Source organism: Lactuca saligna, chromosome 1, assembly GCF_052625555.1.
Source record: "Lactuca saligna cultivar CGN05327 chromosome 1, ASM5262555v1, whole genome shotgun sequence".
In the NCBI taxonomy this organism is placed as follows: Eukaryota; Viridiplantae; Streptophyta; class Magnoliopsida; order Asterales; family Asteraceae; genus Lactuca; species Lactuca saligna.
Genome location: NC_136417.1, coordinates 30,703,770 through 30,727,449, shown reverse-complemented (window position 1 = coordinate 30,727,449; position 23,680 = coordinate 30,703,770). Strand labels below are relative to the sequence as shown.

The following is a 23,680-nucleotide window of genomic DNA, read 5'->3' as shown; positions in this document are numbered from 1 at the left end:
CGTGGTGTTGTATTTTCTGGCGAGATGTAACATAAAACATCTCGAAATCTTGTATTTCGGGCTATTTGGATAGAAATTAGAAAATACGTTTCAACCTTATTTCATTGTTCATTTATGACACTCACTTCGGACTCCATAATTATGTTGTTGAAAGTGAGTTTATCCTAGGGGTGTGCGCGGTGCGGTTTGGTGCGGTTTCGAGTCAAAACCACAAACAGCACCACATATGTGGTTTGAATATTTTAGAAACCACAAACCGCACCACAGATGTTCAAAACCGCATGATGCGGTGCGGTTTGATGCGGGCGGTTTATGCGGTTTAGTTGCGGTTTGTGCGGTTTGATGAGTTGTTTAACATTAAATCTATCAAAAAACCAAAAACCTGACCGGGTTAAAAAAATGATTGATTTCATTTTACAAAAACAAATACAATTTTCGAGTTAAATCGTTTTTAATAAATTGTGATTCATGTTACTATAGTTTTGTAAGTATCATTGTTATTGCTTTATATTGTCGTTATAATTGATATATTCTTGTAAACCATGAGATCTTGATCTAATAGTGATTTAATGTTACGTTATAGATATTTGGTTATTGTAAGAAATATATTTATATACATCATTTCTAAATCGTGATTTGAAGTTATAACAAAAAAAAGAAAAAAAAGTATATATATAACATGCGGTGCGGTGCGGTTTGAACCGCAGTTTTATAAATACAAACCGCAAACCACACCACATAGTGCGGTTTGATAAAATGATGAACCGCAAACCGCACCGCAAAATTCTAAACCGCATTATGCGGTGCGGTTTGGTGCGGTGCGGGCGGTTTGTGCGATTTCTTGCACAACCCTAGTTTATCCAATCAAATCATGAATAAAGTTTCTACAGCCTCCATGTGTAATGTTGCAAAATGGAAAAGGTGTATCGGAGATCAGTTAAGTTATTCTTTATCGCAATATGATGCTCAATAAAAATCATTTTGAGTACGATATTAGTTTTTAGTTTCATTCTAATTAAGAATTGTGATTGATGATTAAAATGTCAGTTTTCAGTTTTTACTCTCATTTTTCTTTTAGAACCACTAAAATCCCTAGAAACCAAAACCCGATATAATTTACTCATTTTAGACCCATGTTTATTAGCCCATATAAAACATTTTAATTAGATCCCCATCCCAAATAAATGTATTAAAAACACTATTTTGACAAAGGGAAGATGCAGATTTCTCACTAATCTCATGTACCTCATTAAAATCACCAAAAACAATCAACATTTTCAAAAAGCGATTTCCCTCCCCTGTTACAAAAAGTAATATCGCGAAAAATCTTTTCCTTAGAAATTACATCGAGTTCCATATGGAAATATTGCACCCAATTTCACTGCAACATATGAGTCTCCTGAATAGCATTAGGCAATGTGTGTATTCATATGAAGCTTACAAAAGTTGTAAAATCATTGGCCAATTTTCCTGGAAGTGAGCTTATTTCCATGGAGTGTAATCTTCCAGCAATCGACTTGGAGCATAAATAGAGATATACTCTTCAACACAACTGACATACCCATCATTATATATTAATATTACATTAATAGCAATGGACTTTGTTTATTTGTTACTTACAGCATCCTACTTTCTTTTGTTTCAATTATTGTATTACAACATTTTCCTTTTTATTTTTATTTTTTTTCTTATTAGCACATTGTACTTCGAAAAGCTCCTTTTTTTTTTTTTTTTTTTTTAAAAAAAAATTCTACCCAATTATTGTATTGCCCTTTTATTTTGCTTTTTCTTATTAGCACAATATGTACTTTGAAAAAGCTCCCCAATTATAGCACTTTTCATTTCTTTCTATTACAACATCATGCTTTCAATATTTTTTCTTATGAAGGCATTGTGCTTTTGGTTAGATTTTTCAAGTGGGATGAAACAATAAACAAATAAGATAAAAGATCTGAAGATCTGACTTTGGTAGATTCCTATTTGTGGGGTGAGAGAGTGGAAAATATATAGGATGATCTTCTTCTACATCTGTATGACTAGGCAACAAAAAGAATGATTGCCATTTGACTTTCTATAACAAAATCACTATATATATATATATATATATATATATATATATATATATATATATATATATATATATATTCTGTTTGTGTTTGTTTCGCAGCAGACATGTCAAATGAATTTGATTTCAATAATGTAAAATGACAGAATAGCCCTTTTTTTGCTTAAATTTACTTTGTTTTGTAACTTAATGTAAAGATACATTATATAAACTACAGAAATAGTAAAATTTCATTTTATTGATTGAAGTTCCAACTTCAGTTTGGCTGCTAGTTCCTTGTTTCCTTCTTTCTCATATCCATTAATAAAAGCAGAGTAAATTCCCGAATTCGGATCATATCCTCTTCCCACCATTTCTGCTTGAAGCTTCATACCTTCATCCATCCTCCCCTCATTGCACAAACCCTTAATCAAATGCTCATAACTTTCACCCTTCATAACCACATTGTTTCTCTTCATTGCAAATCTTGAAACCTTCAATGCTTCTGAAACCTTATTCTTCTCACAAAGTTCCTTAATCAACACATCAATGGTAGACCCCAAGGGTGTAAACTCTTTCCTACGCATATCATTATACAAAAGCATTGCAGAATCAACATCCCCAATTTTACAATACCCTGCTATCAAATGCTCATAAGTGACACAAGTACTTTCTTCCCCATCCAATCCCATTTCTTTGAAGAATTCTTCAGCTTTATCAACCTCTCCAGCTTCACAAAGGCCACCGATTATGGTGTTATAAGCCATGGCATCATGTTTTAAACCCTCGTTCCTCATTTCTTCCCACACTCTCATGGTTTCCTCCATTCTTCCATTATCACAATAAGCCGCCATTAAAATGTTGTAACTGTATGCACTGGGTAAGCAATTGTTTACAATCATATCACTCCACACTTGTTCTAAGTTCTCAATTAAACCGTCTTTATAGAAAGAATGCATGATTATGTTATAAGTATGTACATTAGGAACAACGATTTTGACACCAAGTTTTTGATCCCCAAATTTGCGAGTGGATCCGAGAAGCTCGTTGTAAACTTCATATCCAGCAATGCTCCCGTGGTGTTTAGAAACTGACATGATTAAAGAATTACAAGTGCTAATCATTGGGGATATACCTTTAGTGCGCAACATCCGGACAATCTCTATAGCCTGATTGATTCGTTTGGATTGAAGGCATGCTTTGATCAGTAAATCAAACACGAAAGGTGCAGAATCACACGTTCTGTAAGTCGTAATCAAAGTTTCGAAGATCAAAGGTGGAGTCCTTAAAGGCGAATTGGTATCAACATCAGGAAATTTACGAAGAGCGGATTTAATCAGAGCTAGGGCATGTGATTTTTGGCGGGAACGAGCGAGGGTGTGGATGATTGTGGCGTACGATAAGAGGGAGTGGTGGCAGAGGGAGTGTTGGATGGAGAAGAGGAAGAATCGGAGAGCTAAGTGAGGATTGTTACGGAGTTGAATGGTGATTTGGGAAAATTGGGAAGGATCGAAACCGGATGGGAAGAGCGTACGAAGGTGGGTCCATCGGGATTTGGAACGATGGTGTTTGAGAACGGAGACGGCGGTGGCGACTGCAGGGTCATTGTCGGATGGTGGCTGTGAAGAGGCAGAGCAAAAGCGGAGGTTAGTGGTTGGGTTCAAGAAGATGGGGCGTTTGGATACTGTATAAAACAACGCCATTAATGGAGGAGGATTTGAAATTCGAAGCTTGTTTCAGCCTCCCCGACTGCTTAAAAGAAAGAGGGTAATATAGTAATCTTGATTCCAATTCCTCTAATTCTAGCGATTCTTGCCAACCAAACAAGACCCTAAGGTTATGTCAGGATTTACCGTTAATTTTCCAAAATTACCATTTTGACCAGATATATCCAGTCAAAATGGTTAATTTAAAAAAAAAAAAAAAATCTGAAACTTTTATGGGTTGAAAGAAAAAATTAAGATAAAGAAGGTTAAATTGAGTTGCAAAATTGCCTAAAACATAATGTTTCTGTAATTTGCCCTTTAATTGAACAGCTGCAATTTACCATTTCAATTACTTAAAGAAAATGAAAAAGAAATACAAGACCAATACAGCTTAAAAATAATGACTTATGATCACTATTAGTAAGAGGAAGTTACTAATCTTGGTCAAGAGTTTTACATTAACGGAAGAAAAACTACTGGTCACATGCTTTGGTTAAACTCTTGAAGATTTCCCAATTTTATGAAAAGGATTAATAAGAAATCATGGAAATAATTCAATAGGAAGGAATTCATAAGAGTAGGCACACAAATACATTTGTAGTTTATTAGAATGATGGGATTAAAATGTAACATGATGAGGTAAGCACAATGAGCAAATATCATTCGCTAATTGTACTTAGTAAAGAAACAAAATTAGAACAAGTGGGTTCCACTTGTTGTGACATCACCGATGGGTTTGCAAATAGTGCAGTACCTTAGAATTATTTATATTATTATTATTACATTTTATAATTATTTTTCTATTATCGAGGATTAAACCTTGGGAAGGATTTATGAGTAAAGAAAGTGAAGATGTCCAAATTTGTAAAAACATATGCTGACAAGGTGAACAAAGAAAGGAGTTTAAACTTTAAATTTGGCATAACATGTGTTAGTGAAACATGTTTAAAGCATTATCGAACAGAAAGGAGGCATACAGATCCGAAATTTTTTATGATATCAAGAAGAAACAAGAACCAAAATTCACACGAAATTAGTTGGGTTCAAGACCATGTTATGATCAATCAAGAAGCATTGAGCTTATTACTAAATGGGTATGGAGCTAATGTTATGATCAATCAAGGGCCATTTAGCTTATGACTTAGAGCAAGGTGTGTAGAAAAATGGATGCATAGAGCACGCTCGACCATAATAAACTCATAAACATGTTTGAAATGGTGTAATAAACTCATAAACATGTTTGAAATGGCGTAATGCGGGAAGAACAAAATTGAAGGTAGAGGGGAATGAGAGGAAAGAATTGAAAAAATTACTAGAAAGAGGGAAGGCGGCGAGCATCAATCGAAACACGGGAGGAGCAACGGACAGTGACAGATGGCGGAGGAGCAAGGAAGGCAGTCGTCTGTCAAGGAAGCAGTGGCTATGGGGTCGCTAAAATCGACATGTGGATGTGTTAGGTTTTCAGAACAAGAAGGGGGAAAAGTAAAGACGTAACCATTTATTTATTTATTATTTTCTTTTTACGGTTCTCCATTATCATATTTATTCGATTTTTTTCCCAATGTTTCTTTATACATGAAAATAAAAAAGCTAAATAAATGTTTTTTAGGTATAAGTGTGTAACTTTTTTTTAAACATAATTTGCAGTTGACCATTGAGGGCGGCATTGGGGTTGTCGGAGGTGGCCTTGGGTTGTCGGAGGTGGAGTCGGACTTAGTTTTTGGAGGTATTGAGACGATGATGAAAGCACCAAATGATAGGAGCCAATTTGAGATGGCTGATCTCCCAACAATTAAGAAGAAAGAAGGATTAAAAACACAAGAGAGCGGAACAATTTTCTGCTTAATTCTTGAACTTAGACATACGATTACATTCAAATAAATATGCTTCTAAACTCTAAACTTCATGCAAGAAATAAACATGAGAAAAGAATGGAAACATGACCTACTACACTGGTGGGAAACATGCTAATTAACATTAAAGAAACATGCATGCCAAATGAAAGGTGGGTTCCTAATAAAACGCAACAAGCTACTCTTTGACTAAATAAAAGGAAACGTAGCTAACGAAAATAGGCTAAGTAGGTTCGTATCACTCTTCAATGGCATTTAATGGTGACAAGTGGTTAAACAAGTGATATTAAGGCTCTCGGTTAACTTATGTCATGTTTGATATACGGCTCGGTCAGACGTTTTTTGCTGACTCGGTCAACTATTCTTGTTTGGGAAACAAATTTTGCATGTCTGACTCGGTAAGTTAGATCTGAACGGGCAAGATATGAGATATCTACTGACTGAGAAAGTTCCTAAACGTGCCCTTACCTTTCCTTGCCCTGCGTTCAAGTTTAGCGCCTCCATATGGATCTTCTCTCTTCAACGGTCGATGATCAGAACCTTTTCTCCCCACCGATCGGCGATTTCAGCCACTGCACCTGTACCGATCGAAGATATCTTCTCATCAGGTACGAATTCCCTCTTCTCGATTGCCTTTTTTAGTTGTTTCTCTTCCGATTTCTTGATGTTTGTGTTCCGATTTTTCAACAGACCTTTCCTATTCTGATTTTTCAGATTTTTTGTTGTTGTTCTTCTAATTTCTTGCTGATTTGTTGTTTATTTTGATTTTTCCTTGTTCTTCTTCTAATGGAGATTGTTAAATCTAATGAACTATTTCGTATAATCATCTCAATCTATTGTAAACACAAATTGATTATCGATTCGTTATCCTCGATTTGATGCCATATGACTTCTCCAGCCATTGAATTCTTATAAGTGTCGTGTGATTCTTATCATCACCAGGTATGATTAAACTTCAGAATATGCATCTCTTCAATCAGCTGAACGATATCTTAATTTATATGTTTTAATTTCAATTTGATGCCTTAAACTGCATTTGTTGCTTTGTAAATTCATATGTTTATAATTTTGAATGGCTTGAAGTTATTAGTAATCACTACTAATTTGTAATATTTTTGTAGAATTAATCAGGTAGCTTGTAATGTATGTTTATTAAACTCTTGCCAACAATTTTCAAAAGTTTTTAACGATATAGAGGGAAGATAAAGGTCGATTATGCTATGTCTTTAGCCCTCTTGATCGATCTTGCCCAAAGAAAGTCAATTACCTTATGTATTTTGTTTCCTTTTGTTGGTTTTAAATTCAAAGGAACATGTTAGAATATGATTTAAGATGTTATTGGTTATGCTTTAGATCAGTTAAAGGTAGTATCAACTTTAGGAGGCTAAACATTCTTTGCTAATGTTAATAATGTGTTCTATTTTTTTTTTTTTGACCAAATCATCATTGTGTTTGGGAGGCTAAAATAAGCAAACTTTTGCTGCCTAGTTTAGTACTTGTCAAGTTTATGTTATTTTGCCCGGTTTAAGTTGTAGATATTCAATTTCTGACGAAATTGCCCCTAAACTTTTGTACCTGCCCTTGAGTTTTTTTTACCTGTTAGTTGGAAGACTTCATTAATTGTTCAGTTGCTCTTGGATGGTGGTGGTGAAAAAATATTGTTATTGAGGTTAAGTACATTGTTTGTTTTGTGTAATTTTCTTTTGTTTTTATTAACTTTTGTATCTCTCCAACCTCTTGCAAGCATTTCATTTATTTTAATATTATTTTTTTCCCATACCGGTAAAAAAAATCTTCCATATTCGTCCCTCAAACGTCTTTCTTTAACATCAATAGAATGCTCTTTTTTTTTTTATTATTTTTTATTTTTTTATTTATTTATTTTTTTTAACTTTGTAGATATGGAGAGTTGAAGACGATGGAGTTGTCTTCTTCAAAAGTCATGTGAGTTTGTTTAAATTTTACAAAAAAAAAAAAAAAAAAAAACATGTATTTGTTACCGAGATGGAATAGCTTGGATGCAACTATCAAACCATTTTGTTGCGAAGATTAGAAACAAGATGTTAATATGAGAATTTTAAATATTTTTTTTAATAAAAATGTTAATTTTGAAGTTATGTATGTCCAATAGAGTTATTATTAACATTTTTTTTTTGTAAAATGGTAATAAGGTCATTTTTACATCTCATTCTGTCCGGTTCTATTTTTACCAAAAAGTTTCAAACAACTTGTTCTGTTCTGTTCCAATCTTACCAAACGCTATACAAGTTATTTGTCATGTTCAGTCCAATTCTGTTAAGTCCAATCTAGTTCAGTTCCACCCAGTTTATCTACCAAACGGTACCTAATTGTGCTATTATTATTTAGGATGATGTTGATTTCATTAGTAGAAAATTGTTGTATGTTTAAAATTGTATTTGATCATGATAAAAGTTATGATAAATTATTTTAAATATTAATGTTTTAGGATGTTGGTTTAGAACGAGGGTAAAATGGTCATTTGTCATCAGTCAACACATCCAGTCAGATGTACAATCAAACAACATGATTTCTTACTCGGTCAAAATTTCTTACCCAGATAGATCTTTCCTAGTCAGCACTTTCTCAATCAGCAACTATCAAATGGAGTCTTAGTGTTAAGGCAGACATGCCACAATTTTGTAAACACTGCTCCCACCGGTATGGAAGGGTGTGGCCTCAACCATGGGCTGTCACACAATTTTCTTCGTTTTTTTTTTCTTTTATATCTCTCTCTTCCTTCTTAGAGGCCTTTTTACGGCGTGAGGTGATAAAATAATGACCCTCCCATTCGGTGGTGGAGTAAAGATCAAGATGGTGTTAATGTGGTTGTATGAGGATTGTTGATATATTTATAGTCAAACTAAAAAAAACTCCAATAAAATATATTCTACTAAAGACCATTATTAAAAGAAAGAGAATAATCTTCCTATATACTTAAGATTATAGGGTTATTTACAGAAAAATCTTAAATTTTTTTCAAAAATTTCAATAAAGTCCTAAAAAAAAATTTTGAACAGAAAAGTCTCAATATTTTGAAAAAAATAATACAATCTATCATTTGATGTTCAAATATAAAAAATGATTTTTTCGTTAATTTAGGCAAAACATCAAAATATTTAGACTTTTATGTTAAAAAAACATTTTTAAGATTTTATTGAAACTTTTAAAAAAAAGTTTAGTAATTTTTTATAGATAACCTAAGATTATAACACTTGGTATATTTAATAAAATTAATACATTTTTATTGATGTCATGATGAATAAAAAGATAGATAGATAGCTTAAAGAAATATTATTTTTTAATTTTTTAGAACCAAATAAAATTAGGGACACATAGAATTTTTGCATGTTGAGGAGAAATGCAAATATAGTCAAATACAAAAGCGGAGGGTGAAGAAAAGAATTTTGTGCTGACGTGGCAGGCGTTTCCTTATGAATATATAGGTTCGAAGGAAAATCAAAACTCCCATTCTCAATCGACCTCTAGGCAAGTGTTTGGGTGCGACTTGTGGTTGAACTCCATGGACTCCGACGTGACGATGGTACCCGCCGGTGAAGGATCTAGTCTTCCAGGACCTTCTTCCTCTTCAAAGAAACCAAAGCGTTTCGAAATCAAGAAATGGAATGCCGTCTCTCTCTGGGCTTGGGGTGAGTATACGAAACCCTAACATCGATTTTTTCGTGGTGTTTTGTTAGCTCATGTTCCTGATATCCCAATTCGTGCAGATATTGTGGTTGATAATTGCGCGATCTGCAGAAATCACATCATGGATCTGTGTGAGCGTTTTTTCTTATTCATCGCTATTTAAGAATTAAACAATTTGGTTTGTCTTTGTAATCTGATATGTTTTTGATTCATTTAGGTATCGAATGCCAGGCTAATCAGGCAAGCGCCACCAGCGAGGAGTGTACTGTTGCTTGGGGTATGCTCTGTCACCTAAACCCTAACTCTGAAATCATAGTATATTTCTGCATGTGGACTAGTGTTCTATCATTCTTCTGTAACATTAATGCTATATTTGATTTCTAAAATACAAGTTCTGGTGTGTACAGAGAGCTAAAGTTGGTGTGTAAATTCATTATTAGGTCTTCATTTTTGCACCAAACATGGATAACCCCCTTTTGTTGTGCCATTTATAATGTTCCTTTTTCTTGATGTTGGTTTCATATAATTTCTTTGATGAATGTACTTTTGATTGATTCCCCCTTGATGTGTTGATATGTTAACTATCTTTGACTTAACATAGTTGGTAAATGTCATCAAAATCCATCATAGAAACCAGAAGAAGCAACAGATAGTTTACATCTGTTGTTGAAATCAAGAGAAGAGATGAACAATATAATCAAGAAATATGCATAGTCTTGTCAACAATTTATATATGTATATCTAATAATTTGTAAACCTTGGATTTGGATTGACTGACAGGTGTCTGCAACCATGCTTTTCACTTTCACTGCATTAGCCGCTGGCTCAAGACTCGTCAAGTGTGCCCTCTTGGTATAAAACATTGTTAATACAATTAAATTGACCCACCTCTTATACTACATTATTTACTGGGGTTAAAACAGTCTTTTTCTTGTGGTTTTGCAGACAACAGTGAGTGGGAGTTCCAGAAATATGGTCATTAGAGGTAAATTTGGAAAGTTACTGGAAGGGACACATTAGGCTGCTGCTTTGCTATGCTTTGTTTCCCTTTTTTGTAACATCATTTGATCCCAGGATTTTGGATTAGTACAACAAACATGTGTGCAGATTCGTGAAACTGTGTATCTCTTAAGGAAATATTGTCTGCTTCTTTTTATTATGGAATTGCTTCTTATCGACCATTACTTTCTCTTTTATTGTGATCTTATACACTCATAAAGGACTACCTTTGTTTGAATTATCACACCATTTGTTCCAAAAAAGTATGATATTTTATTGCAGTGTTGACTTATAGCAAGATTATGGTTTAAATTTTCTGGTTTGCACATTTGCTTACAAAATGATGAAAGAACTTGCGAATATCCCAGAGAAGTTGTTTAAGGCTGTACTCTCACAATCATCAAGTCCTTAACTCTTGCATTAAAACTGATTTTTGTTCAAAAAATATTTTGTATAGTTGATAATGTGGATCAAATTACTTATAAATAAGGTTATAAAAGTTGTTGAATGATATTAAGGTGGTCACTGGGGACTGAAGATTAGTTCGGGATCTTAAATTGTAAATTAATCAAATTTTAAATAAATAATAAGTAAATATAGAGGAATTTACTAAAATGACCAAAGTTCTTAATAACTTGAATGGACGCCACGAAACTTGTCTGTGGCCAAGGTGGCAAGCCACCACGAGTGGGCACACCTTCCTGATGCCTTGTGGTGGTTGTGGTCATGATGGATTGTGGTGGCAAACAACCATGAGTGTGCACACCATTCCGGTGCCTTGTTGTGATCATGATCACCACCATATTTGAGAATAAGACTTTTCTCTTGTAACCATCTTCTCGTTTGTCTTCTTTCTCTTCTTCACAGTGGTAAGTATACCGGTGAGTTGAGAATATATCGAAAGGCCTTAGCTAAAGATCGTAAAAAAATATTAGCATTGATCCCAAGTAACAAACGAAACCGACGATGGGTAACTTGTATACAGTTTCGTCAACTCATATGTAGTTTAATCAACTTATCTGTGATTTCGCTGTTTGACTCGGTAACTCATCTATGATTTCCTCAAATGGGATGCGGTTTCGCGGCTCATTAACCTGATATATTTAAACCCTAAAAAAATTATAGCTCATTTCACACTCACTGATACAAGAATCATTTCTTTGATGGCTGATGAAGATGTTTCGCAAAACAAAGTTTTAAGTAATCTTATATATAGTTTTTTTTTAATATTATTTTATTTATATTTATTTTATACGTTGAAATTTAGAAGTATTGTGTATGAACTTTGTTCGAAAATCAGAAAAATAAAGAACAAAATCACAAATGGCATGGCCATCTGTGATGGTACAAGTCCTCAATGAACGGAATGTGCATCAACAACTTGTACATTTGCAGATGACTTGAGAGGAAACCACATAGAGGAAACCGCACAGAGCTATACGCTGTCTACAATTCCGTGTATACGAAAATGGGCTAAATGGATTTTTATTTCATAAATAACCGATATTAAAGGTGATGACGATTCCACATACAAGTTGGTGAAACTACAAATGTGTTTGTCTAATCTATTATTTTATTGGCTATTTTTGGATAAATGCTAATTGTTGGTTAAGTCCAATGTTAAAAAAACGGTTTTTTAGTTGAACTGGTATAGTGCTCGGTTTCTACTTCAACCAATATGATGGTTTGTTCCAATTCAACCGATTTAACTGGTTCGACCATTGGATCAACTTAATTTCTAGAATCACTCCAAATACATTACAAAAATATATAACTATAAGTTTTACATTAATCCATATATATTAAAAAGAAAATAAAGTATAATACTGAAACGAAATATAGTTTGAAAAGATGTTTAAATAGATCTGAAAAGGTCACTAAAGTTTTTTATGTAAAATGTTTCATTTCAATGTATCTTTATTCCATTTAACCAGTTCAACTAGGTTTTTGTTAAAAACCCACCGATTCCTTCCGATTCAGAAATAGACATAAAATCGGTTTAGTTGAACCAATCTCTTCTATGGTAGTTCAACCGACCGATTCAAACTGGCTTTCAAAACATTGGTTAAGTCATTAAGAACTAAATCCATTTTTGTAAATTTCTCATAAATATAACTAATATAATAACAAAATAGATAAATACAACTAATATCATTGTTCTAAAAAGCTCTTCATGACGTGACATGACTCTAATGTTTGTAATTTACATCATGCTTTGATAAAACGCTGCCTTGAAAATGAATAATAGTATAAAAAACATTTATGAAATTATAATTATATACAAAAATTCCGCCTTACGTTACACCTTAACAAATGTGACGTCATGCTTTGAGAAATTGATGCCTTGAAAATGAATAATAATATAAAAAACATATATGAAATTATAATTATATACAAAAATTTCATCTTACGTCACACCTTAACAAATGTCTGACTCCACAACTCATAAAACTTGAGAGTTGATATTGCGGCCACGACGCACCACGCTATTTAGAACATTGATTAATATCATAACAAAACAAGTTAATATGACTAATAAAACGCTAATATTTATTCAAATAGTGTTTTTTAGATGAATTCTCCAAGATCGGGATTTTAATAATTCACTGGCTACGACAACTTCGTTAGTGCTAGTTGGCCGTGTATCGTTTAAGGAATCGGAAACTAGTTGAGATTTTTACAACGATATTTATAAAAAAGTTGATTTTTGTTGTGTATTTTTCTTTGATAGATACAACCTCAAATCATTTTTATAACAACAAATTTACATTTAATTTCTATGAATATACTTAATCATATTAATAATATATAAATTTTGACAAAGAATTTTGTTTCCGTAAAAAGTTACTGAAAATAGTGAAACAAAAAAAGTAAAAAATATTGCGACGCCTGAGAGATTCGAACTCTCGCGGGGAAACCCCATGTACTTAGCAGGCACACGCCTTAACCACTCGGCCAAAGCGTCGCTTGTTGTTAACACCAAATAACCTAATTATATAATCTTTAGTTTCTGATTGTAATAACAGACATGCCACAATTTCTCCTGATTTTGGGTATATAAATGAGCTCCAAACAGATAACGAATCAAATTCGAGTTTATATTTCGAAAATGTGTTGCATTATTTCACATATTTCTAATAAAAAAATTTCCATGGTTGCTTTACTACAATAGTTCTAACTAATATTTATATGCTTTTCAAACTTCCTAAGTGAGTTGAAGCCCTCAGCTCATTCGCAACGATACTCCAAAACTATTTTGTGTATTTGTCATCTTAAACTTGCATTCCAATACATGATTTTCAAAATAGCAAAAACACTAATTGCATCCAAATTGTAATATACATATTTAGATACAAGTTTCCATAGTCAACTCAAGTGCCAAAAACAAGACAAACAACCAAAAATCAACAACTAATACAACCAAATACCCAAAATTATGTCCCAATTCTTCTATACTACAATCTACATTACAAACTGTGCAACAGAAATCATTCAAACCCACGTGATTGTTAATGTCTACAATTTACTTAAACCAGCCAATGATACAATCCCCATTGCACCAGTCAACCTTACAAACAAAAAAACCAAATAAATCCCAACAAGACCTGTTCCCAACATTCTATTAGGCCTCATATCATTTCTCAAAAGTACAAAAACAGCCCAAATAAGCCCTAAAATCAGAAACCCCATCGTGTAATAAAGACTGTTATCTTGTGGAACACTATATGACACTGGTTTTTCAGACCACGCCCCAATCAACAATGAAACTCCCAAACCCGCAAGTGTATTGAACATGGGACCCGCATAGCAACCCGATAAAGCAATCTGGATTCCATCTCCACCATCTAAAGCCAATGCAACATTTGACACCAAATCCCCCATTGAATTCCCCCAAGCTAATACAGTAAGTCCAAGAATCGAAGGGTTCACTTGTAAAAACACACCAAATCCAACTAACAACGCGACTAATTCGTTTGCAATCATGTAGAACCAAACTATACTCATAAGAAACCCACCCAAAACCCATGGGAATTGGTACCTACGTGGCGGATGATCTGGCCTTGTGTAGAGATATGACAAGATACCAAGGGTAAAACCGACAATTACTCCAAGAATGTAAACAACATTCTTGCTTCGAGAAGTTAAACTGTCTTGGGTGTTGTATATGAAAGAAAGAAGAATGGGGGACAATGAAGCACTTGCAACCGCATATGGTTTTGACCATGTTTCCTCTTCGACTAAAGGAATGGTCAACCTTCTTGGAAAAGTCAACGGGAAGTTGAGAAGTGACCATATGTTAGTTAAAGAGAACCATGGTTGATCAACCTCGATGGCATCATCATGCCATCCCCATAAATGTCTTTCTTGATTTGAATATATTGCAACATTGGAAGCCCACATCCATTCGGGTAACGAATTGGGTAACTGTGGACCATTGAAATCCGTTTCAGCATCAAGTAAAGAGCTTTGTATGTCATCATCTTGATTTGATCTTGAAAAGATACTAAGTGGAAGCAATGGTGTGACAGAATCCAATTTTAGCCTCTGAACATGTTTTTTAAGGATTTCATTTGTGGCGATGAAAACAGCGTATATTATGTATATGGAGACGAATGCAATTGCAGCAAAGACTGTAACTTTACCAATGATTAGAATCAAGCAAAGGAAGAGTAGTGTGAAGAGGAAGAAACCAATGTCTCTGAGAAATGCTTTTTTGTCGATTTGGACTTGTTGATCTGCTACACAAAGAGAGACGATTCCAACAACAATGGAAGTGACAAATACTGCACCACCTAAGACACTGTTGAGACCCACTTCACCATTGTCACGTCCCACAAAAGCTGCAATACTTGCAAATACATCAGGGGCTCCATTACCAAGAGGAAGAAGAGTAACCCCAGCAACAGTTGGAGATAAATTCAAAAGACTTGAAAGCTTTTGTAAGGAGAAACAGAAGTAATCTGCTGCTGTGTTACCCAAAAGGTAGAACAATGCTATGAGCCATAGAACCAAAAGTATAGCACCGAATGCACCTTCATTGCAGTCGCAATAGTAGAAGCTTAAGTAGTCAAAAAGTCCATCAGATGAGCAATCTGGATTCGCTTTTAAGAACTCACAGCTGCTTGGATAACCCTGATGATCCACCAATCCAGTACAGATTCCAGGGCTAGTATTTGTTAGAGCTGATGAGTTTGCATTTAGTTCAATCGTAGACCTACCTCTTGGACTCCATTGAGCATAGCGAACTGGAACTTTCTTCGATATATTGAATTGGGTGTAAAAGAGGGCGATAAAAACCAGGGTAAATGTAGCATTGAGAATTTCACGAAACCGGAGACGTATGCTACCTAGATTATTCACAAATTGCCTCATTCTAGTATTATCTTTACACCTTTAAGAATGAGCAACAGAGCGGATGATCGAAACCCTAACACAAGTATTCCTCGGGACTAGGGTTTCGATTCATGTCGGAAAATCAAGTTTTTGAAAGAGGAAAACGAATATTCGGACCAAATGCTGAAGGAAGCTTAATTATACCCAATTTATTGGGGAAAAGGATGAATATATGAGATTCAGTCTTACCGGAGAATTTTCAGAGGTATGTAGGGTTTACAGATGACCCTACAAAGAACGATTACAGCTCTAAGAAGACACGGATTCTTGCAGTGTTTCACCTCGGGAACAGACCATTCGGATCGCCGGGAATCGGATAATTATCGGCGATGAATGACAAAGATGGTAAATTTTGTCAGAGCTCGATTGCATGAAGACATGAAGTTGTATTTCTTTCAGGGATTGACCGGTGGATTTTGTTTGTTTTACAAATTAAACCAGTGCCTATTTCCAGTTCTACCCCTCTTTGACATACAAACACAAATGTAACAGTAATAAGATGGGATAATGACCTAGGTTCGTTTGATATAGTTTTTAACCGGGTCCAACAGAGGACCAGTTCGAAAAAAGTTATTCAGCATGTTTGATATAGTCTTTACCATCAAGGACTCGGTCCAATATATGGACTCGGACCGAGCTTTGAAGCTGATTCGGTTCTCCCCTTTCATTTGCTGGACCGAGACAAATACTCTTCCTTCCAAAATTTCCATACGATTGAACACCTCAACGTGAGGAAAAACCATCTACGAGCTCTTGTTATCATTCCGAGTTCGACCATTCTCCATCTCTGTTATCTCCAACGGACATCCCCAACAAAAGGTATTTGTTTTTTATCTTTTTTTTTTTTAATTTTTTTAATGAAATCACTTCAGAAACCGATTTCATGATGTCGTATTTGTGTTATTCGAAATTAGCTTCACATGAAAACAGATAAGATTCAATTTGTGTGTATTTGTGTTAAAATGTGTGCATTTGAGCTGATTTCATCATTATTGAATATCAATCACTCCATCTTCTTTCCCAATTTACATTCACTGTTAATAATTGCATTCACTGTCAAATTTTCCCTACGATTGAACATTTCAACGTGAAGAAAAACCATCTACGAGTTGCTGTTATCACTCCGAGTTCGACCCTTCTTCATCTCTGCTATCTCCAACGGATCTCCCAAACAACAAGTACTTGTTTTTTAATGAAATCGCTTCAGAAACCGATTTCATGATGTTGTATTTGTGCTATTCGAAATTAGCTTCACATGAAGACAGATAAGATTCAATTTGTGTGTATTTTGTGTTAAAACATGTGTATTTGAGTTGATTTCATCATCATTGAATATCAATCATTTCATATTCTTCCCCAATTTGCAAATGGTTTCATCCATTGTCGATGCTAGTTTTGATCAGATAAGTATTTTATGGGATTTTCAAGATATGAAGGTTATTGACCTTTTGTGACTATTGAGAAATTAGGGAAAAAAACCGATCAGTATCTAATCAAAATAAGAAAATATTTTTTTTACCCATTGATTTTTTATGAGTATTTGATCAAAATAAGAACAAGATGTATATTCATTTTGGATGTTATATTTGTTCTCTCTAAGTTGACTGCTTTAAAATAGGGGTGAATATGGTGCGGTTTGGTGCAGTTTTTGTATAAAACTGCAACCGCAACCAAAAATTGCGGTTTTTTAAAGCCGAAAACCAAAAATTGCGGTTTTGATTCAGTTCGATTTTGCGGTTTATTTCAATGTGGTTTTGGTTTTTAACCACAAAATGAAGTGGTGCGGTTTTTCGGTTAAAAGGGCGCGGTTTTTCGTGTTCAAAACAAACAATTTAGTCAACTTTCATTTTTTTTTTTGGATTTTCATTGCAAATAAATCACAATTTTGGTCCATTTTTATTATTTCAAGTTGCATTTTATTATGTTATATTGAATTCATTTCATTCAAGCAATTAAAAATATATCTAATACTTACTAACAACAATTTATGCACCGAAAACTAAACAATAAAAATCGTAAGATGATAAAATTAATAAAGTTCCACAATGTCTAACTTCGACATTGTGGAAATGACGAATGAGTGAGAAACGAATTGATTCAATTTTTTGGAGTCCCACTTCGTCAATGAAAGTTGCATATTCATTCGATTACCTAATTTATTTTTAGTAATTAAATATAATTATTATAAATATTTAAATAATATATTAAATTATGCGGTTTGCGGTTATTTTGGATAATTTGGTGCGGTTATTAAACATAAAACCGACCCGCACCGCATTTTTTCGGTTTTTCAAATTTAAAAACTGCACCATCGGTTTTTGTTTCGGTTTTAGTTATCCGGCTTCGATTTGTGCAGTTATTTCGTTTTTTTAGGTTTCGGTTCGGTTTCTGCTCACCCCTACCTTGAAAGGTGTCCCCCAAGGTTGGTTGCTGCTTTTGGTGTTCATTCATAGTTCCGTTGCTGCATTTGGTGCTTCTCAAATTTGTCTATTTTTCCTTAGTTTTCGTGTTTCATTTTGTTACTAATGTTATTTTTTTGTCTTCATGTTTTGTGTTTATACTCTTGTAATTGTTGAAGCTTTGAAACATATATGCAAATGTTCCTGGAATATATAGTATTTTTTTCACAAAATTTTTGGTTGGCTGCTTGAAAGGTTAGAAATCATCCGAATCGTCCTTGAATTCATATGAATTAACACGGTGTTTAGATGTTCATTCTATTTTTTTTTTTATATATGTATATGTTGGGTAAAAAAAATGTAATGTTATAAATTAAATGGTAAATCATAATAGAATTATTATAAAAAATGTTATTTGAGGGTAATATAGTTATTTTGCATAGTGTCACACCCTCGGACCAGGATGTCGGAAATGTACGAAGGTGGGTGACTTTCGTGTACAATATCATAATAATTGAATATAAATGATCAAAGCAAACATAACCATCAAGGCCGGTCCGTTGATTTTAGGGGCCCGGTGTGAAACTAAAAAATGGGCCCCTAAATATATATTTATTTTTTACTTATATCAAAAATTCATTAATTATTTCATAATTGTTATAATATGAAGCAAAAGAAAAGAACGATCATACAATAGATAATCTTAGACAACTACATGAATCGCGAGACTCTCCTAGCATTCTTGGAAGCAAAATTGTTCACCAACTCTTCATAATCAATAGTCTCCAATATAACGTTCTCAATAGCTATTATCGCCAATCCATTAAGTCTTTCTTGTGACATTGTGGACCTTAGGTAGGACTTCAACAACTTTAGCTTTGAAAAACTTCTTTCTGCAGACGCGACCGTTACGGGAATAGTCAACAAGATTTTGTAGGCAATAATTGCATTAGGAAAACAATCGACTTTTTTCATATACTTTAAAACATTAATAGGGCTCGTAATTTCACTCGGTAAGAACATGTCAAGCAGCTTTAACTCCATATAAAGTTCATGAGAATCGATATCTGATTGTTCACCAGACTTAAGTGCGGCTTCAAGACGGCGACAACATGACTTGAGATCTTTGTCATCAAATTCCTTCATTTTTTTTGGAAACAAAAAACCAAAAATATTTTCATACGCTTTGTATTGTTGAAATCTTGTTTTAAGAGAAGCACTCGCTTGATCAACAATATATAAAAAGTAATTAACTTTAAAATTCTCCTCGGCTGAAAATACAACATCTTGATCACTTGAATTCTCATGAAATTGTTTTTTTCTACTAACCGGCCGCTTTTGAGAGAATACCGGATCAATATTCATTTCAACGGAAAGTTCCTTCGCATCATCAATTGCCTTGGAGAACCCTGTTTCTCTAAACTCTTTGAAGTACTCAATTAGCATATTCACTTCGTTAATAGCAACATCGAGAAGCATATCTTTTGATTGTAATTTTTTGCTAACTAAGTTCACCATGTACAATATTTGATACCAAATGACTATGGATACCAAAAACTCAAATCCACCAAGCTCATTATTTGCTAGCGATTTAGCTTCACTTTGGATTTTAGCATCGTTGTCTTTTTCCGCAACTTCAAGTAAAGCTTCTCTTAAATCCGGAAGTTGTTGTCTAATAGCCTTCACACTATCAACACGGCTTTCCCACCGAGTGGCAGACAATGACTTTGGAGTCAAACCTTTGATATTCTCTTTCAGAATTTGCCACCTCTTAGTAGAATTGGAAAATATTGTATATACTCGTTGTATGACTCCAAAAAAATCTCTAGCTTTACTACAACTGTTAGCCATGTCACACAGTGCAAGATTAAGACTATGACAACCACATGGAGTATAAAATGCTCTAGAATTTATGTCCAAAAATCTCTTTTGAACTCCTTGATGTTTTCCTCTCATGTTTGATCCATTGTCATACCCTTGCCCCCGCATATCATCAATATCAAGACCAAGAGATTTTAATTCATCGTGTGTAATATCAAAGAGCCCTTTACCAGTCGTATCATTAACATTCAAAAAACCTAAAAAGGATTCTTCAACAGTAACATCATTGGAGGAGAAATTTACATACCTCACTATCAAAGACATTTGTTCTTGGTGACTTGTATCAGGGGTACAATCAAGTATGATAGGAGTAATATTTTGCTTCCTTTACTTTTTTAATGATTTCTCGTTTAATTTCATCAGCTAGTAAAAGTATCACCTCATTTTGGATCTTGTGGCCAAGATAATGTACATGGATCTCATCATTTTGGATACGACGCACATGCTCTTTCATAACCAGGTTAAACTCTTCAAACATCTCAATCGCTCCAAGAAAGTTTCCATTACTCTTTTGATATAATTTTTCATTTGTTCCACGAAATACTAAATTATATTTAGCCAAATATTTCACTAGTGCAATAATCCTCAATAGTACTTGTTTCCAATGCTCCCTTTCTTTCTTAAATTGATCATACACCACTTTATCAATTGTTTCATTAACTTTCAATCTTTCACGCATTTCAAACCAAGTAGCTAAATTTGTGAGATGATCTAAACCAACTTCATGCTCTTTAAGTCTTGTACTAAGATGTTGCCAATCTGCATAACCTTCACTATCTAATTGACCTTTCGGGATCCCTTTTCTAAATATTTTACAGCAAAAACAAAAAACTTTATCAAGCTCTTTCGAGTATACTAGCCATTCTCTGTTACATGTCTGTTTATTTGGCAGAGTTCTAGTATACATAGTTGCAGAAAACCGTCTAGAAAATCTATCAGGTGGACCCTTATCAATAGTATTATCCCTTTTAGGATTTTTCTCTACCAAACGTTTCACCATGTCTGTGCTTAGTCCATCCCAATTTCTTGGATCGAATATATCAACATTATTACTATTAACATTAACATCATCATCAACATCATCATCATCATCATCATCACCATCATCTTCAATGTTATCACCATCGTCATTACCATCATCAACATCAACACGATCTCCATCGAAATTAACATTATCAACATTAACATCATTAATTTGATCTCGTTCGACATCAACACCCAAATTATCAGGAATATCATCATTATTTTGATTTTGAGAAGGAACTTTAGGTTTTTTTTGGAAAAACTTATCTAGAGAACCACTGTTAGCCTTTGTTGATTCTTCAATTCTTTTTCTCTTTTTACGTTTTTGACTACCAGATAAATACTTAGGAGACATTATTTCTGAAAATAAAATAACAATAATCAACCAAATACTCGATAAAAATTAAAACTATGATAAAAGAACTCTAGAAATCTAATTGAATATATCAAAACGTTGAATGAGCAATACCAATAACAATGTAAACTAGAAAAAAAAATACTAATAATGATGAATTATAAATATTACCATTAGAGAAAAAAAAAACGAACCTTTTCTTATGTCTTCCTTTGCTGCCGAATTGCCCAAACTCAACAAATAAATAAAAGAGGCTAAGGACTTATATGTAGTAATTAAATGTGTGTTTGTGTTAAAGATGGGTTTGATATAGATAATTCCTTATGTGATAGATGTGTTTGTTACGTTTGAAATAAAAGGATATGTTGAACTATTATAATAAAAATAAAAAACAAAACTGCTTGTGCCAAGTTTAGATCTTGGGACTAAATGATAAATGTCAAGCGCCTTTACCATGTCAACCACCAATTTTTTGTTTACTTTAATTTCGACATCTCATATATAAATATATATATATATATGTATATATAATTATATAAATATCGGGCCCCCCAAACAATGCGGGCCCTGTGCGGTCGCACACCCGGCATATGTTAAGGGCCGGCCCTGATAACCATCATAATTATAGTTGACAAAGTTACATTGTTTGTAAGTGTTACATGTTTCAAAAATCAATTACATTATAATGATAAAAAGATTGTGTGACCTCCTCAAAAGCTGGTGATTACCTGTTTTACTGGTTCTTTGACAATACAAGTCGTTTTGAAAAAGTGTCAATAATTATGTTGGTGAGTTCATAAGAGTTTGTATGAATAATTGTAAGCTTTTTCTTGTAAAGTAATATGTTTCTAGAAAATCGGATATTTTCCATAAAATGAGTTGAAAGTCGTTTACTTGTAAAATGATAGTATTCGTTCCAGAAAATCAAATATTTTCCATAGAAATAAGTTGTAGTCTTAAATGTTCAAAGACCGAAATGTAGAAATATTTTTCATACTTAAAATAGTATTATGCAGTTTTATTTGTATATAAAACCGTTTGAAGAAATGAATTTTCGTGAAAAATAAACGTATCGTCGTTTCCACATGTGAGTTTTTCATAATCGTGCTAAAAATGAATTGTATGCCGCAACGTTCTTTAGGCATCAAAGTGTTTATGACATTTGTCATCCATAACCTGCCGGTCTAACTGTAGCTAACAGTTAGGGTGTGGGATCATTAGTCCCGTATAGATATATACACAAGTATTATGCTCTCTTACAGGAGATTCCAACTATAAAACAGAAGTTTCGTGTATACCTTAGTTAGGTACGATGAAGATAATATCTCACAAATTTATTCAACGAGAGTATGTGTTTTTGTAATGAAAATGCTTGTATATGTAATCATCCCCCTTTTCCAGGATAATTAAAGAATGGCGTAAAACAATTATATATGTACTTTATATAATCCGTAAACTACACTTCATATAGTTTATTGTAGTAAGAATGTTGTACCCAATATATATATATATATATATATATATATATATATATATATATATATATATATATATATATATATATATATATATGTTTTTATATATTTTTCTAAGAATAATGCAGGGTGTTTCGAACTCGTTTTTCATACCTTTACGTTTTTATCAAAACTTTGCATGTAAGAGTATACGAGTTTGGTAGTAAAACCGTTTCACGTATTTCTTACTTTTCGTAAAAATAGTAAATAAACGTATTTAAATGTTCGTGTTTTAACGTAAATTTTCTTGTGTGTTACTTGCATCCCCCCCCCCCCCCTAAAATATAGAAAAAGTTTTGAAAAATATAGGGGTATGAACTCATCTTATGCACAGTTACGGTTTGATAACGAAGTGAGGGTGGTGGTCTTCAAGTTTATAATGATTGAAGGTGGTTGAAATCCTAATAGTTTATAATACATAATGATGTGTGTGAATATATGAACTATCATGAAAATGTTTATAAACATTGGATTATATAAGAAAGACTTACCACAATCCTTTTAAGAATTATCTTGAACAATAAACCTTTGGAATGTTTGGGCTTGTTCTTGAGAAAGATCACTTGATATTTGAGAGAATATGAGGTGAAATAATTTAACTGAGAAGTGAATTTAGATGTGTTCTAAATCGTGTTTATATAGGAGGATAAGAGGGAATGAAGAGACATGTGCATTGGACTGTGTAATTATCTCATTGGGAAAACAATTCTGCCAATCAAGTGACACCATTTGACCACCTTTTTGGTGATTTCGACCAAGGTATGACCGAAATCACTTTGATTTCGGTTTTGGTTCCACCCATTAAGGGGTTTTCGGTTTTGGCAAATAAGATTTCGGTCCATGAGT

At 33.5% G+C, this 23,680-nt stretch overlaps 3 protein-coding genes, 1 non-coding gene and 1 pseudogene across 4 annotated transcripts; 1 reads left to right on the top strand and 4 right to left on the bottom strand.

The window, feature by feature from the left end:
- Positions 1–2,198: 2,198 nt before the first annotated feature.
- On the bottom strand, positions 2,199–3,812 carry LOC145030932 (Tetratricopeptide repeat (TPR)-like superfamily protein). The gene has a single exon (XM_078979382.1). The coding sequence runs from the start codon at positions 3,745–3,747 to the stop codon at positions 2,296–2,298; it is 1,452 nt and encodes a 483-aa protein (XP_078835508.1). The 5' UTR covers positions 3,748–3,812; the 3' UTR covers positions 2,199–2,295.
- Positions 3,813–9,078: 5,266 nt separating this feature from the next.
- Positions 9,079–10,450, top strand: LOC145030923 (RING-box protein 1a). The gene is made up of 5 exons (XM_078979373.1): positions 9,079–9,271; positions 9,350–9,400; positions 9,487–9,546; positions 10,050–10,121; positions 10,215–10,450. Exons 1-5 carry the CDS (start codon positions 9,145–9,147, stop codon positions 10,250–10,252), a joined length of 348 nt encoding a protein of 115 aa, XP_078835499.1. The 5' UTR covers positions 9,079–9,144; the 3' UTR covers positions 10,253–10,450.
- Positions 10,451–13,151: 2,701 nt separating this feature from the next.
- On the bottom strand, positions 13,152–13,233 carry TRNAS-GCU (transfer RNA serine (anticodon GCU)). The gene has a single exon. It is a non-coding gene; the product is annotated as a tRNA-Ser (tRNA).
- A 380-nt stretch (positions 13,234–13,613) lies between these two features.
- LOC145030914 (cation/calcium exchanger 4-like) lies at positions 13,614–16,094 on the bottom strand. The gene has a single exon (XM_078979368.1). The coding sequence runs from the start codon at positions 15,639–15,641 to the stop codon at positions 13,785–13,787; it is 1,857 nt and encodes a 618-aa protein (XP_078835494.1). The 5' UTR covers positions 15,642–16,094; the 3' UTR covers positions 13,614–13,784.
- A 2,678-nt stretch (positions 16,095–18,772) lies between these two features.
- On the bottom strand, positions 18,773–21,320 carry LOC145004396 (uncharacterized; annotated as a pseudogene).
- Positions 21,321–23,680: the final 2,360 nt, after the last annotated feature.

Bases quoted from the DNA above. Each gene is read 5' to 3' on its own strand.
- LOC145030914 (XM_078979368.1), bottom strand. From the start codon at position 15,641: ATGAGGCAATTTGTGAATAATCTAGGTAGCATACGTCTCCGGTTTCGT.
- LOC145030923 (XM_078979373.1), top strand. From the start codon at position 9,145: ATGGACTCCGACGTGACGATGGTACCCGCCGGTGAAGGATCTAGTCTT. The intron at 9,272-9,349 runs GTGAGTATACGA...CAATTCGTGCAG, and splicing joins CGTCTCTCTCTGGGCTTGGG to ATATTGTGGTTGATAATTGC. The intron at 10,122-10,214 runs GTATAAAACATT...GTGGTTTTGCAG, and splicing joins TCGTCAAGTGTGCCCTCTTG to ACAACAGTGAGTGGGAGTTC.
- LOC145030932 (XM_078979382.1), bottom strand. From the start codon at position 3,747: ATGGCGTTGTTTTATACAGTATCCAAACGCCCCATCTTCTTGAACCCA.